Consider the following 13,704-nt stretch of genomic DNA (forward strand, 5'->3'; position numbering starts at 1 on the left):
CTCCCTTTATCCCCAAGAGCATCCAAGGCATCCCTAGGGCTCCCCGGAGCCCAGTTTGAATCATCTCAGCCTCCCTGGGGTACCAGAACTCACAGGAATAAAGAGAATCTGACATAGGTCTGAGTTCTGGACTAATACAAACCAGCATGAGGTTTTGGCTATTACTTACTCCTCCAGGGACAGATGGGTCTGCTCTGAAAGGACAGGTCAGGAAACAGTACTGGAATCATCTAATCCACATCTCCCCAAATAACTCACTCCTATAGACCAGGAGCACTGATGCTTTCCCCCAGAGGTTTCCATTATCTTTTGAACAGTGTGTGGTCCAGGGCCCCTTTGTTATCACTGATTGCTAAGGGTCCTAACCTTGAACCTTGTAGGCAAGTGGTGCCAGGAAGTCTGTGGCTGTAGGATTTTCTCCTCAGTTTTGTGGAACTCTTCCAGAAAGAAAAAAAAAGTCCTCTCCTTATGTAAGCAGGACCTCAAGTACATTCAAAGACTATCATATTTCACCCGTGAGCACTTTCCTCGCCTGACTTTGGAAGCAACTGTTACTGTGACCTTTATTGGAAATTTCCATCAGGTTTTTGATCCAACAGTCTGCAGCCTATTACCTTTAGCTAGATTAAACCTGGAAGGATCAGGTTCTAGAATCTTGACAGTCTCTTCAGACCAGAGCTTCTTAACCATTTTAGCTCTATGGACACCATTAGCAGCTGGTGAAGCCCATGGACCCCTCCTCAGAAGGGCCTTTAAATGCACAAAATAAAATATATGTTATAAAATAAACCAATTATATTGAAATGCAGTTAGCAAAATATCTTTAAATGTGACATAGAAGCATCATAAATATAGTAATAAAATTAAATTATGAGAATTTGTGGCTGGCCTAATAATTCTGTAATTTCTAAGTAGTGTTGAATGTAAATAACACGTTGAGATACTTGCAAACAGGAACGTATTCTGTGATTTCTATTAGTGACTCAGTCACAAGTACAGTTAAAACTAATTTTATTTGTTGATTATATTTAGAATTGAAAGAAATGATAAGTTTTAGTTAGAGGTTAGTGAAAATAAAACTTTAATTTACCCCAGCTGCACAGACTGCCCGAATTCTTTCAACTCAACAGTCTGCAAGCCTAGGTTAAGAACCCCTGCTCTAAATGAAAAGCCAGCCACATTCTGCAACTTGTTTTTCAGTGGCTTGCTAGGTAAGAATGGCTTTTACATTTTTAAATGGTTGAAAAAAATCAAAAGGAGAATAATATTTCATGGCACACAAAAGCTAGATGACATTCAAACTTGTGTCCATCAATAGAGTTTTATTGGAACACAGCCATGCACATTCCTATCAAGTACTGTCTATGGCTGTTTTCATTCTAACAGGCAGAGTTATGTCATTGCCACAGACATCATTATGGCCTGCAGAGCCTAAAGTATTTATTATAGCCCCTTTACAGAAAATATTTTGCCAACACCCGCTCTAGACCACAACAACTCTAAACTTTCTTGATGTGGTCGTGTGACTGTCAGGTTGTTTGCTCCTGGGGGTATTGTAGGCGGCAGGTAGGGGAGATCCGTGCCCTGGACCATGAAGATCGGTTCAGACAGGAGTTAGGGGAGGGTGGGGAGTGGACGATGAGGGCACAGAAGTGTGATTCACTCACGAGCCCACCTGCTCAGGAATCAGGATGAGTCTCCATCCAGGTGCGGCACCTGCCATGGCCTCCAAGGCACACCCTGAGAGGAGTCATTCCTGGTTTCCTATACTGCTTCCCTCCATCCCCAGACCACCAAGCTGCCTCCTTCTGTGCCTTCTCCTTGCAACTCCCTAGCTCCTCCATCACTTCACCCAACTGAAACCTTCCTCCAAACTCTCAGGCCACCTTCCCTGTGAATGTAAAAGACTTAAAAAGCATAGGTATGGATGAAAATTGACAACTCGAATGAATTTGAAAATTGATCAGCTAGAACTAGGGGTGGGTAGTTAGTGGACATGGAACAGAATTAGTCTTTATATATATATATATATATATATATATATATATATTTGTTTGTTTGTTTATTTATTTTTGGCTGCATTGGGTCTGTTGCTGTGTGCGGGCTTTCTCTAGTTGCGGTGAGCGGGGGCTACTCTTCATTAAGGTGCGCAGGCTTCTCATTGTCGTGGCTTCTCTTGTTACAGAGCACAGGCTCCAGGCGCATAGGCTTCAGTAGTTGTGGCATGTGGGCTCAGTAGTTGTGGCTTGCGGGCTCTAGAGCTCAGGCTCAGTAGTCGTGGTGCACGGGCTTAGTTGCTCAGCGGCATGTGGGATCTTCCCGGCCCAGGGCTCGAACCTGTGTCCCCTGCATTGGCAGGCAAATTCTTAACCACTGCACCACCAGAGGAGCCCCAGAATTAGTCTTTATATTAAACTGTATGGAAGGAAAGCATTCAGGACATGTGACTGTCTTCATCATACTGTGAATTTCTCTTCTCTCTAATTGTATTTTTGACTGAGTTGTTTTGTTTAAAAACATTTTTTTCAGACTCACAGAGAAAAATGGGAACTCTTTAACACTGCCAGCCTATATGCAGCTTTCTAAGTGTGATTTTCAAAACCAGATGTTTTCAACATGTGATTATTCTACCTAGCCTTTCTCCTTTGAAATGTGGCAACTTGGAATGGTTTCATCATCCCACATTTATTCCCTGTAGATGTAGAACATATTGCAAAGATTACATTAGAAATTCTTTGGGGTTTGGCATGAGCAGCATCTCAGTGACCTCCTTCCCTCCCCTCTCACCTGAGAGGCTGTCATGATACCTCTAACGACTAAGGACAGTGATGTCCTCCACTGGGCCTTCCCTCTCCAGACCCCGTAGCCCTTCCCAAGCCCTTCCTGTGCTGATGAGCATGGAGCCTTCTCTCCAATCTCCATCTCAGATGAGTCACCCACCAGCCTATCCAACGAGGACTTAGAGCAGGAAGAGTCTTCTGCCCACATCCTTGGAGAAGAGCAGCCACCTTCAGGCCACTCACTAGCCCAGGGCACACAGCCTTCAGAGGGAGAGACTGTGACACTTGCCTTTTCTAACAGGGCTTTAATGCAGCTCCATCCACTAGAAATACAGTGGGAGGCGTGCAGAGATTTTAAATTCTCCAGTAGCCACATTTTAAAAAGTGAATAGAAGCAGGGAAATTAATTTTAATAATATATTTTATTTAACCCAGTATAACTAAAACATTATCATCTTAAGAGGTATTCCATATAAAAAATTATTAATAAAATATTATATTCTTTTTTTGTACTAAGTCTTCAAAATCCAGTGTGTATTTTATACTCACATCATCTCAATTTGGATGCTAAATTACCATAAAAAATACTTGATCCTTATATAGATTTTATAAATTGATAATTGAGAAAGTGGCTTCACATATTTATAGTTGTTCCAAACGTACTTAAAGGATTTCCAATAACTCAATCGGGTATCCACTTTTACTTTTTGCTGTACGCGGGCCTCTCACTGTTGTGCCCTCTCCCCCGTTGCGGAGCACAGGCTCCGGACGCGCAGGCTCAGCGGCCACGGCTCACGGGCCCAGCCGCTCCGTGGCATGTGGGATCTCCCCGGACCGGGGCATGAACCCATGTCCCCTGCATCGGCAGGCGGACTCTCAACCACTGTGCCACCAGGGAAGCCCGGGTATCCACTTTTTTAAGTTAAATTTAAATTCATTCAAATGAAATAAATTTAAAAATTCTGTTTCTCCATTGCTTTCGCCACATTTCAAGGGCACCATAGTTACATGGAGCTGTTGGCTATTGTAAATATTAGGCAGTTTGGCTTGAGACTCTTGCAAATCTCCAAGCTGAAGAGGACCGTATGAATGATCTAGCCCACCACTCATTTGAGAGATGAAGAGGCTGAGACCCAGAGGAGTTAAGGGAAAATTCCCAGCATCTCAGAGCAAGAGGCTTTGAAGCCAGCCCCCCTGACTCTTCTGCTTCTCTGTCTACACCCTGTGCTTTGTAACCATCACTAAGGTGATTATTAGAATTAACCTGCAATTACTGTGCCTGCCTTTAAGCTCCATTCATCCTAAGTCTTCAGGTGTTGAGGGTTGTCAACACGGGCACTCAGGAAAGTCATTTGTCACTTGCTGTGGTCAGTATGCACTGGAGCCGCCGGAGTGTGTAACTGGCTTTGTCCTTGTTTCTCCCACCTCTCTATCCCCATCGTCTCCTGGTGTCCCACCGATGGCAGCAATACTTCATCCTGCTGATCCTGACTGACGGGGTCATCACAGACATGGCCGACACGAGGGAGGCCATCGTCCACGCCTCCCACCTCCCCATGTCGGTCATCATCGTGGGAGTGGGCAACGCAGACTTCAGTGACATGCAGATGCTGGACGGCGACGACGGGATTCTGAGGTCGCCCAAGGGAGAGCCCGTCCTTCGCGACATCGTCCAGTTCGTGCCCTTCAGGAACTTCAAACACGTATGCATATCTCGGGGGCTTCCCCTGGGAGAGCAGAAACACCCCCACCCCATTTTTCTACCAGTGTTCGTAGTGAAGCAATGCCAGCTGTCCCTGCCTGGGCCAGGCCAACTCCCACCCAGGACATGTAGAGCTTGGCTCGCTGGAGAAAGAAGTATAACCTGAGTCATTGATAAGGAGTCATGCTAACTATGTAGCCAACATGTCATTGGAGCTTGGCCTCATCCACAGAATTTAGGGTCTCCAGTGTACCCAGGACTGCCATGTGCAGTTGGGCAGGTTGTTCCCTGCTCAAGGTTGCCTGCCTGAAGTAGCAAAGAGGAGCTGAAATTCGGCCTTGGTTCTCCTTGTCAAGCCATGTGCCCTAGCAGAGGTCTGTGTTTGCCTTGGCAAAGTATATTTTCAAAATGATAGAAACTCAAATCCTGTGTAAATGTACAGTAAGCAGCATCAAAGATTTATTCAATTCATTCATGAGGGAACAAGCAAGATAACAAAGTTAATTTAAAGGATGATATTAAACAGTTATTTGTGGTCAATAGGGGAAAATGCTGGAATAAGTTTGCTAAGGCAGAATCAAAACTGGTTCATGGGGCTTCCCTGGTGGCGCAGTGGTTGAGAATCCGCCTGCCGTTGCAGGGGACATGGGTTCGTGCCCCGGTCCGGAAAGATCCCACATGCCGCGGAGCGGCTGGGCCCGTGAGCCATGGCCGCTGAGCCTGCGCGTCCGGAGCCTGTGCTTCGCAATGGGAGAGGCCACAACAGTGAGAGGCCCGCATATCACAAAAAAAAAAAAAAAAAAAAAAAAAAACTGGTTCATGACCCACAGGGTTTAAAAAAAAAAAACTTTTCTGATTCATACAAAGTTTCCCTCTGGGATGGTGGTGGCCCTGAAGAGCCCTGCAGAGCCTCCCCCACTGTGTCACAGACAGGCCCCTGTGTTCTTTTGTTCCATGCCCCAGTGAAAGCTCCCACAAGTGTGTGGGCAGTGAGCCTGGGTAACTCACAGCGGGCAACTCTGCTACCGTAGCCCATCTTCAGCTTGCCCGAGGGGAGGTTTCCAAGCCTCCAAGCTGTCTGCACAGGACAGCAAGGTGGGGCGTCCTCTTCAAGTTGGGGTGCGCTGGAGCTGAATCGCCCACAGTGTGTTCATCAGTGAAACCACTTGCTCGCATGTGCCTAAGGTGGGGGGAGGGTGTTCTTCCAGACTGTGATGTCCTGCCCTGTCTTGTCAGCTGGACAGAAGTACCACAGGACTGACCACCACCCACAGAGTTGCCTGAGTGAAGAGGGGTCCAAGAGCTTCTCCAATACCCTCTCCCCGCCCCCTACACACACACACACACACACACACACACACACACACACACACACACACACACACACACGCCACGGGGCCATGCACTGTTGCAGCCTCCTCCCAGCCCCTGCTCTCCCTCACACACCCTCAGAGTGCCTGCTGTGTGCTAGCATTGGCGCCACAGTGAGAGGAGGAGCCATGGGGCCTAGCCTCCAGGAATTTACTGGAGAACTGCCCGGTTGGGACACAGGTGTCCACAGAAAACTCTCACGCTAAGCGATCTGTGGGCGATTGAGGTGTGCCACCCCGTGGCTACCAAGCTTCAGAGAAGCGGCTGGAGCTGGGACCTGAGGAGGACAGACCTTGGGGGTAGGCAGGGAGGTGAGGGGCACCCGCAACAAGGAAGTGCCTGATCAGGGCGAGGAAGGGGGCGCACTCACTCTCCCTCTGCTCCAGGGTCCCAGCTCCCTGTGGTCCACTAGAGCAGAGTACCAGGAGTTTAGCACCACCTTAGCTTCCTCAATTTCAAATTAGATTCTGAGAACCATTTCATTATCCATAATAATCTATTCTGAATTCAATAAACCATAAATAAAACGCAAGGTGAGGCACTGATATCATTTCATACAGCCAGGAACCCATGAATCGCCTCTCTTTTTCTGCTCTGCATGGTAACTCAGAGCTTCGGACAGGGCAGAGGCTCTGAGCTGTGTGGCTTGGGGCAAGTTACTTAACCTCTCTGTGTCGCAGACTTTCATCTGTAAAACGGGGCAAATACACACACATTGGAAGATTAGAGGTGGGGCTTATATAACTCTCAGCACAGCGCCTGGTGCATGTAGGTGGTTAATAAATGTGGCTTTTATTACTGTTCTTGCCAGCTACTTTCATATTTTTTTTGTCTTATCCCAAGTTAATGGACCTCCAGGCCCTCTTTGCTCCCCAGAACCACCAGCACAGATATGCAAAGGGTGGGAGAATCATTGGGAACTGTGCTGTCCAACACAGTAGCAAAGAGCCCCGTGTTATTTAAATTTAAATTCATTAAAATTAAATTTAAAAATCAGTTTTTAGTCACACTAACCACATTGCAAGGGCTCAGTGGCAGCGCGTGTCTGGGGAGTACCACATTGCTCAGTGTAAATACAGAATACTTTTATCATCCGAGCAAGTTCTGCTTGACATACCGTTCAGGAATATTTTTGTCTTCAAATAACAGCAAATCCATCTCACAGTGGATTACATGAGTGGTTCTTAACCAAGGATGATTTTTCTCCCCATGGGATATTTGGCAATGTCTGGAGACTTTTTTTTTTTTTTTTTTTTTTTTTTTTTTTGCGGTATGCGGGCCTCTCACTGCTGTGGCCTCTCCCATTGCGGAGCACAGGCTCCGGACGCACAGGCTCAGCGGCCATGGCTCACAGGCCCAGCCGCTCGGTGGCATGCGGGATCCTCCCGGACCGGGGCATGAACCCGCATCCCCTGCATTGGCAGGCGGACCCTCAACCACTGCGCCACCAGGGAAGCCCCTGGAGACATTTTTGATGGCTACTTGCATCCAGTGGGTAAAGGCCAGGGATGCTGGTAAGCATCCTACGATGCAGAGGACAGTCCCTACACAAAGAATTATCAAATATATCCAATATATCAAAATAGCAATAGTGCCAAAATTGAGAAACCCTGGATTATATAAGTACAAATATACTTTTCTCGTGTAGCTAGATGTTAGGGGCTGGTGGCTGCTGACATTAGTTTTTTCAATGATTCAATAGTGTCAGGACCAGCACTTAGAGATTCTTTTTGTTATTCCCTCACAATGATAAAATTGTTGCCATAGCTCTACGAATCATATTCTAGTTCAAGGAAAAAAGGAAGAAGAAAGCAACAGAGCCAGTGATGTCTGTTAAAGAGCTCCAAGAAACACCCCCAGGAAACTCCCACTTGGGTCTCAAACAATGAAATTGGGTCACATGGCCATCCCCAGATGCCAGGGAGACTGGGAAGTCAAGCCTTTATCTTTCTAAACTTTGTGTGAGCAATGACCAGAGAGAAAAGGGAGGAAATGACTATTGTGTCTTCCCCAGTGTAAAAGTGGGCCATGATCTAACACACGACCCTGAGCAGTTATTTATAAAATAAGAGCATTCATGGCTACCAATGTCCAACATACTATGGCACCTTCAAAATGTGAGCAGTCGCTTTAGAAACACACCTCACAGTGTTTTCAGATTGTTTTTAAGGTATGTGTCTCTTACATTTTGAGCCTCCTAAAAACTCTGAGATAGAATGAATTCCTGTTCTTTCCTTTCTTGTCTCAGAATATCGGGGCTTAGCAAAGTTGAACGGCCGAGTGACAAGCCACATAGGAAGGAAAGAGCTAGAAACCTGGTCATCTGGCATTTAGGCCAGCCTCCTTTCCTTCAGGACTTTTCCAGAGGGACCTCGGACATTTCTCTCTGCTTCAAATTTTCAACCTCTTCAGTAATTGCTAACAATGAGGTTCAGGCAATCTTACTTGCCCAGCGGCTGGGGAGTCAGTAGTGAGTGCCAGGGTCAGAGGTCAGGCCCAGCTCTGCATGAGTCCAGAGTCCATGCAGAATATCAACCTCCACCTTCCTCTGCCCCAAGGCCTGCAGTGAGTCCATAATGCTGATATAAGAAAGGCTACATAAATTTGCACAGTATTCAAGACTCTCCGTCACCTGGCCACAAGCTCATTTTCCAACTGAATGCCTCACCAATCCTGTATCCCCAACACACACACACACACACACACACACACACACACACACATGCACTTCCTTTAGAGCCCCATCAGATGACTCACTGTCCCTAGAATACTCAAATGCCAATCCTCTCCTTCTCCCTGTTTTAAAATATACCCAGTGTAGGGGTTCCCTGGTGGCGCAGTGGTTGAGAGTCCGCCTGCCGATGCAGGGGACGCGGGTTCGTGCCCCGGTCTGGGAAGATCCCACGTAGCGCGGAGCGGCTGGGCCGGTGGGCCATGGCCGCTGGGCCTGCGTGTCCGGAGCCTGTGCTTCGCAAAGGGAGAGCCGCAACGGTGAGAGGCCCGCGTACTGCAAAAAAAAAAAAAAAAATATATATATATATATATATATATATATATATATATATATATATATATATATATATATATACCCAGTGTAAATGCCATCTCTTCTTGGAAGCCTGCTGTGATTTCCTCCAAGATGCCTTAGTCTTGGTTTTTTGTGCTCTGGTCACACAGTGTCTGTGACTCCCTAGAGCAGTGCTTCTCAAATTTCAATATGCACAGGAATCACCTAGGCATCAAGTTAAAATGCAGATTCTGATTCATTAGCTCTGGGATGGGTCTAAGATTTTACATTTCTAACAAGCTCCCATTGATGTGATCTACTGGTCTGTGGGATGTATCATGTTCTGCCTCATAGGAGGGTTAATTTTGGCCCCACCAGGCTCCCCTCACATGACTATAACTTCCTAATGGCAAGAATCATAGACCCTATAAATGCTCGCATAGTGCCTGGAACATAAATAGGTGTCTGGATTTGAATGTAAATCAGACACAAAGCTGCAAGGCAATTCTTTCTGCCATCCAGTGTTCACCCATCCTCAGATGTGAATAGTTTTATATTTTGAGACAGACATGAAAAATATAATTATGAAATTAAAGGTTGATTTTCCAACAATCTGACAACTCTTGGAGTAGACGCCGACAAGTACGGAATGAATGATGAATGAATGAATGAATGGGACCAGCTGCTTAGAGCAGGAGTCAAGTCTTTTAGGCTGATTTGGGTCAGATTCCCTTGGCTGGGCGCCAAAGTCACTGTGATTTTTTCTTCCCTGCAGGCATCTCCAGCTGCCCTGGCAAAGAGCGTGCTGGCTGAAGTCCCAAACCAAGTCGTGGACTATTACAATGGCAAAGGGATTAAGCCAAAATGTTCATCAGAAATGTATGACTCTTCCCGGACACTGGCTCCATGAAGTCTACACACTTTTACAGAGTCCTCAAATACTATTCCTGCTGATACTTAATACTTCTATTATCCTGTACTTAAAAAGACACACAGGTACACATTTAAAAATAGCACGTTTTGGTGATTTTTAACTAACTAACAATTTTTTTTTGCATGTGTAGCCCTGAGGCCTGGATCTGCTAAGCCCTTGTATTGTTAAAGACTTTTTACAAAGAAACACAGATAATTATAACTTACTCTTTACATTACAGCATGTCGCCTTGATATAAAAAGTTATCTGTATCTGTTTTTTATACAGGTTTGTTGAAATTTTGCTAAATTTCTTATTATCTTTACACTGTAAAGCATTTTGAAACATTTCTTGAACGTTGATAGCCAAAACATATTTGGTTTTATCTGCTACAGGATGAGAGACTTTTTAAAATGACAGATGCATGGACTGTATTTTGCATGTTTAAAATAAAAAAAAAAAAAAAACATGCTGTTTCTGCAGTTGTCGTCCATAATTCCTCCCTGCTGAGAATGGTCCCTCCACTGAAAAAGGGGCTTATCCACCTAAAGGTGGTCTTCCTGAAGTGGGTCTGGGGCACCCAGTCCAGCACCTCTCAGACTTCCCCATGTATACAAATCACCAGAGGATCTTGTTTAAATTTTGACTGTGATGCAATAGGTCTGCATGGGCCCAAGGTCCTGCAGCTCTGAGTCCCAGATGATACCAATTCAGGCCCCATGTTTACGTCACTCCCTAGGAATGACCTCAAAGAGTCTTCAATAGACCCCTGACAGTGGAAACTTGTCCACAGCAAATAGCCATGTGGTATGGCTCTCCAGAGAGGTGGCCCACCAGGTTGATGCTTAAGCTTAGTCTAGGGCTTCTTTGTGCCTCTTTTTATGCTCCTGAGAACAAACTCAGTCATCAACAAATGCCTGGAATCATTGTGTTGGGTGGAGGTGTTTTGTTTTGATATAGACAAGCCAGTTTTGAATCAAAAGAATGTTTCACTTGTATACTCTTCTTGAAGAGAAATGGACAAGTGTTTTGCAAGCATAAAAGGCCCTAGATGGAGCCCACTTTTGGTCAGAGATATGGGAAAGTAAATCACAAGGCAAAATAGATCTGTTTGTTGTTCGGTGATGGGGGGAAGTATTTAACAAGCAAACTAAATGCCTTCTACTATTACCAGTGGTATAACTATAGATCTTAACCTTGCAAATACATGTTGGCCAAAAGCACATTTGGGAATGATGATAAAATGTATGACTGAAGAAAATCACAAATATTTAAACTGTATTATTTTATGAATAAATTGGGTACTTACGGAATTTTTCCTAAGACTTATTATAGTCTTGTTTCTCTTTTCAAGGCAATTTCTGAACAGTGTTCATGTAAGTGACTTGGCCTCAGGTTAGGAATAGCTCTTTCACAGTCCCATAGAAACATGTGGATCATAGGTTTTAACAGGCAAGGAATTAAAATACTTAGACCCTGTTCACCAGAAATAGCTAGTGGTTGTTTCTAACCCAAAACAAAGACATGAGCTTCAATGTCTATGTTCCAGGAACATAGTAAGCAATATGTGTAATAAATAGATAACTATTCAATAGATAGATGCTTAATGAATAAATGGAATACTACTCAAATGAGTGAATGCATGAAAGAATGAATGAATGGACTGGTTAATGTGCTTCATGATCAACATCAAATCCACTGTAGATTTTCTTTAAATTTTTTACATTTTTATTGAAGTATAGTTTATTTACAATGTTGTATATATATATATATTTATTATATATTATATATATTACATATAATATATAATAAATATATAATATATATTATATATTTTAATATATAATTATATATAATATAATACATAATATATAACTATATATAATATATAATTATATAAATATTAATAATAATAATTATTATATTTTATAATATATTTATTTATTATATATAATATATTTATTATATCCTTTAGAGTTAAATTATATATATTTATAATTATATTTTATAATTTAATAATAATAATAAATTATATAATTATTATATAATATATATAATATATATTATATATATTCTGTTATACATAATATATATATATATATACACATATCCTTTTTCATGTTCTTTTCCATTATGGTTTATTACAGGAAATTGAATATAGTTCCCTGTGCTGTATAGTAGGTACTTGTTGGTTATCTATTTTATATATAATAGTGTGTATCTGTTAATCCCAACCTCATAATTTATCCCTCCATGCCCCCCTTTCCCCTTTGGTGACCAGAAGTTTTCTTTCTATGTCTGTGAGTCTATTTGTGTTTTGTAAATAAGTTCATTTGTATAATATTTTAGATTCCACATATAAGCAATATCTTATGATAGTTCTCTTTGTCTGGCTTACTTTACTTAGCATGATAATCTCTAGGTCCATCCGTGTTGCTGCAAATGGCATTATTTCATTCCTTTCTATGGCTGAGTAATACTCTTGTGTATATATGTACCACATCTTCTTTATCCATTTGTCTGTTGATGGACACTTAGGTTGCTTCCATGACTTGGCTATCATAAATAGTGCTGCAGTGAAATTGGTGTGTATGTATCTTTTAATGTTTTTAATGGTTTTCTCTGGATATATGCCCAGGAGTGGGATTGCTGGATCATATGGTAGCTCTATTTTTAGTTTATTGAGGAACCTCCACACTGTTCTCCATAGTGGCTGCACCAATTTCCATTCCCACCAACAGTGTAGGAGGGTTCATCTTTTCTCCACACCCTCTCAGGCATATATTGTTTGTAGACTTTTTGGTGATGGCCATTCTGACCGGAGTGAGGTGATACCTCATTGTAGTTTGATTTGCATTTCTTTGATGATTAGCGATGTTGTGCATTTTTTCATGTGCCTATTGGCCATCTGCGTGTCTTCCTTGGAGAAATGTCTATTTAGGTGTCCTGCCAAATCCACTGTAGATTTAACAGGTGTGGATTGAGTGGCTGTGGCTGTCAATCAAAATGAGACACCACGTCATTCTCAAATATCTGTTGGGATCTACTACATTCATGCCAGGATGCCTGGGGTCTGGGAGATAGGGTGCTAAAGACAGTGCAGGTTTTCTGTCAGAACCTAAGGCAGCCAACTTCCCTTTTCATGGCCAGACTCAAGCCCAGCTCAAAAGAATAATAAAAATAATAACTAACAGTCATTGTACCAGCCACTGTTCTAAGTGCTTGTCACAGGCTACCTCATTTAATTCTCCCCAAAGCCCCAGAAGGTAGATAGTATTATGAATCTCATTTTGCAGATAAGGAACTTAAACACACAGCATTTGGGTGACTAACCCAAGGTCATACAGCTATCAAAAGACATAGCCAGGATTTGAACCAGATACTCTAGCTCTTGAGCACAAACTCATTTTATAATTCCCATTTCAGCTACCCTCCTGGCACCTTACCCATCTACTTGCCATATTCAGCAGCAGATTATTAAGATATTTGAGAGAATGAGCCTTAAAATATGACCTTTGCCTCCGTTTGAGAAATCTCTGTCTTATCTGGTGATCTCATCTTCTTTTCATGGACTTTTGGCATCTCGTGATGTATAACATCCTGCTGGGAGCAGCGGAAGAGTCTTGAGACACACCCAGGTCTTCCCAGCTTCTTGCTACCAATGAGACCATGTAGATGAGACATTTCAAACACAGATGCTTCCAGGAGCTGAGACACCATGTGAACAACTGAGGAGGAACAGGTTTAAAGGGAGGGATGTAAAGTAAGGGGTGTGGTGAGGATGGAGGAAAACTGGAAGGCAAGTGTACAGAGGAGGGCTGCTCCACCCAGCTCCAGGGGCCAGGCAGGACCATGGACACAGTGCAGCCAGGCCGTTCAGTTTTTCAAGACCATTGAAAAATGTGATATTTCACGTAAAACCTGCCAATTT

At 43.4% G+C, this 13,704-nt stretch overlaps 1 protein-coding gene across 4 annotated transcripts in view; it reads left to right on the forward strand.

The window, feature by feature from the left end:
• The window catches only part of CPNE4 (copine 4), a 625,415-nt gene extending 614,321 nt beyond the window's left edge, over positions 1-11,094 (forward strand). For 3 of the 4 annotated variants that reach the window (XM_067033790.1, XM_059064294.2, XM_067033791.1), the window contains 2 exons: positions 4,247-4,483; positions 9,636-11,094. In XM_067033790.1, coding sequence (XP_066889891.1) covers positions 4,247-4,483; positions 9,636-9,770 — 372 coding nt within the window. In that variant the 3' untranslated portion in view covers positions 9,771-11,094. The remainder of the gene's footprint in view (positions 1-4,246; positions 4,484-9,635) is intronic. The other variant, XM_067033792.1, reaches the window with a different exon arrangement.
• The last annotated feature ends 2,610 nt before the right edge of the window (positions 11,095-13,704 follow it).

Source organism: Kogia breviceps, chromosome 5 (assembly GCF_026419965.1).
Source record: "Kogia breviceps isolate mKogBre1 chromosome 5, mKogBre1 haplotype 1, whole genome shotgun sequence".
Classification (NCBI taxonomy): Eukaryota; Metazoa; Chordata; class Mammalia; order Artiodactyla; family Physeteridae; genus Kogia; species Kogia breviceps.